This window comes from Camelina sativa, chromosome 4, assembly GCF_000633955.1.
Source record: "Camelina sativa cultivar DH55 chromosome 4, Cs, whole genome shotgun sequence".
Lineage (NCBI taxonomy): Eukaryota > Viridiplantae > Streptophyta > Magnoliopsida > Brassicales > Brassicaceae > Camelina > Camelina sativa.
The window spans coordinates 12,921,280-12,923,598 of NC_025688.1; the positions used below are offsets into that span (position 1 = coordinate 12,921,280).

Here is a 2,319-nt window from a genome sequence, read left to right on the forward strand (position 1 = left end):
ATTTTTGCTAAACATAGTGTATCATTTAATATCATAATAAAGAGAGGAAAATTTATACTGACATTTTTCAAATTTATATTTTACATTACGAGTTTTAATCCTACTTTATGGATATTTAGTAGTTGAAATTACTAAAGAACAAAAGGTAAAAAAAACAAAAAACAAAAAAAAAAAAAAAAAAAAAAAAAAAACAGGTTGTATTTGTGACTTTATGGTAAAGCAACAAAAATTCTTTAAATTTTTTTGGATGGATTCAAATAAAACTTTAGTTGACTTATATCAATTTGAACAGTTATCAATTTAAACGGATTGGTTTAATTATTGATAACTGTTATACATACTAGAATTGAAATTATTTTTATGTTTAATTTGGTGTATGAAAAAAAGTTATATGCTTTTCTTATGCAGAATTTGAGATTTTGTTCATCTTTGATAGTGTTAGCTAAGTCATGCATATGTTGCTGTCGTCATATATGAGGAGCTGTTTGTAACTTGTAAGAGAAGAAGGACACAATAGTTTTTTTATTTAAACAAGAACAAGTAGAAAGGATACACAACCTTCTACGACACAACCAACAATACATAGACAATCTGAATATTGTAAAGCATAAACTAACCAGAAATAGTATTAGCTAACACAAGAGTCTAGCTTTTTTTGTCATATAGAGTGACAATTATTGAAAACACGGAAAACAACAATTTGAACACATGGATGTGGTATCTTTGCTTAGTGGATATCCTCTAGTTTAGGCAGTTTCAAATGCAGGCTTCACAAAGCCCTTGGTGCAGAGAATAGAACATGCCTTGGTACATTTTTCAACGGCTGCATCCACAATTTCACTAGCATCTAGTCACCAAAACAAAGATCAGAATAAATTATTAATTAAGCATTTTATCTAACAACAAAAATAATAATAATCTTGGGGAGTCTATTTACCAGAGTTCCTGAGAGTAGTCATGGTACTGCACACAGAGGAAGCACACCCTAGCTTGCAGTATTCGTTGACAGCATCACCTTGAGTCACAAATAAAAATCCATGCAACTTGCATCAAAATTGGAATCCATCTATGTAACAAATAACTAGCAAAACACTAGAAAACAAAAAATAAATCAATTTACCTGAGTTTTCGAGACGCTTATAAATAGAGCCTGAAGGGCATCGACCATTATCAGGAACTTTTGTGCAACCAGTGGAATATAAGCAAACGAACTGGGGGATTTTTGGGGTATAATCGCAGACAGTATAGGCAGTTCTAGCATTCTGGGACGGGCAGCAGATCTTTGCTTCAACTTGAATTTGAACCATAAGCAGACTCATCATGAGCACAGTCATGAGCATAGCTGCAAATTTGCCTTCCATCTTACAATTGATGACTTGTGTTTGGTTACAAAATGTAAGTAGAGAAAACACTAACAATTGTAATTAAGCTTGTATTGATGAAATGATAATGAAACAAGACTTGTTTAAATACTAGTTCTTCTACAATTTTCTCCCACAAACGTCGTCGTTTGAGACCATTATCACATGTTCTATAGTCTTCAACAAACTGGCTTAACCACCATGCAATCACATGATATTTTGTTGATTGAAGAGGAGAAGACAAAAGATGAGACTGAGATCGAGTTTGTTATTTTTGGTACCAACGTGTTTTAAGTTTCTTCGTTTTAACCAACTCTCTCTTGTGGCTGTGGAAGTTATGGGTGGGTTTCAATTTGAATATTTTGTTGGGACCAAAATGAATGTTATCTTCTGTCTCTCTTTCTTTTTTCTGTTTTTTTTTCCTTGGGATCAATATATCTTCTCTAGTAAGATTTATGTTCATTACGGCCTTGATTGGTAACAGCTGTTATTTGTGGCTGTAGAGACTTTAACTTTAAAATTTTAGCTGTAGAGAATTTGGTTGTAGATACTTTGACTGTAAAAACTTTTACTGTTAAAATCTGATTGTTTACCAACAACTTTTAAAGCTGTAATTGTTATTTTATTTTAATTTTTATTAATAATAAATATAAATGTCAACATATAATTCATAACAATTTAGTAACAAAAATAAAGTTTATTAATGATAAATTAATTTTTTTTAAATGTATGTCAACAAAATATGTGATTTTGTTTGAAAATTCTGTTTTCTTTTCTTTTTGGTAATTGATTTTTAATTGCTTTGAAGTGGCTGTTGAAACTTAAAAACATAATAAAGCCATAAAAGTCTGATTGGCAAATAAAATGTTTTTACAACTTTTAAATGCTTTTAAAGTCTTAAAAGTCTTCCCCAGGGCCTAGGTAGAAAAATCAATAGGCAATCACATGATATTTTGTT

At 30.5% G+C, this 2,319-nt stretch overlaps 2 protein-coding genes across 2 annotated transcripts in view; one reads left to right on the forward strand and one right to left on the reverse strand.

The window, feature by feature from the left end:
- The window catches only part of LOC104783809 (protein HESO1-like), a 5,327-nt gene extending 4,881 nt beyond the window's left edge, over window positions 1–446 (forward strand). Inside the window, exon 11 of the mRNA XM_010508912.1 lies at window positions 409–446. Coding sequence (XP_010507214.1) covers window positions 409–446 — 38 coding nt within the window. The remainder of the gene's footprint in view (window positions 1–408) is intronic.
- LOC104780389 (thionin-2.2-like) lies at window positions 506–1,457 on the reverse strand. The gene is made up of 3 exons (XM_010504882.2): window positions 1,121–1,457; window positions 938–1,015; window positions 506–847 (listed from the first exon to the last, which is right to left on the reverse strand). The coding sequence occupies exons 1-3, from the start codon at window positions 1,359–1,361 to the stop codon at window positions 747–749; spliced, it is 420 nt and encodes a 139-aa protein (XP_010503184.1). The 5' UTR covers window positions 1,362–1,457; the 3' UTR covers window positions 506–746.

Coding starts and splice junctions, on each gene's coding strand:
- LOC104780389 (XM_010504882.2), bottom strand. CDS start 1,361: ATGGAAGGCAAATTTGCAGCTATGCTCATGACTGTGCTCATGATGAGT. Junction 1,016..1,120: donor TAAGCGTCTCGAAAACTCAG/GTAAATTGATTT, acceptor TTGTGACTCAAG/GTGATGCTGTCAACGAATAC. Junction 848..937: donor GACTACTCTCAGGAACTCTG/GTAAATAGACTC, acceptor TTTGGTGACTAG/ATGCTAGTGAAATTGTGGAT.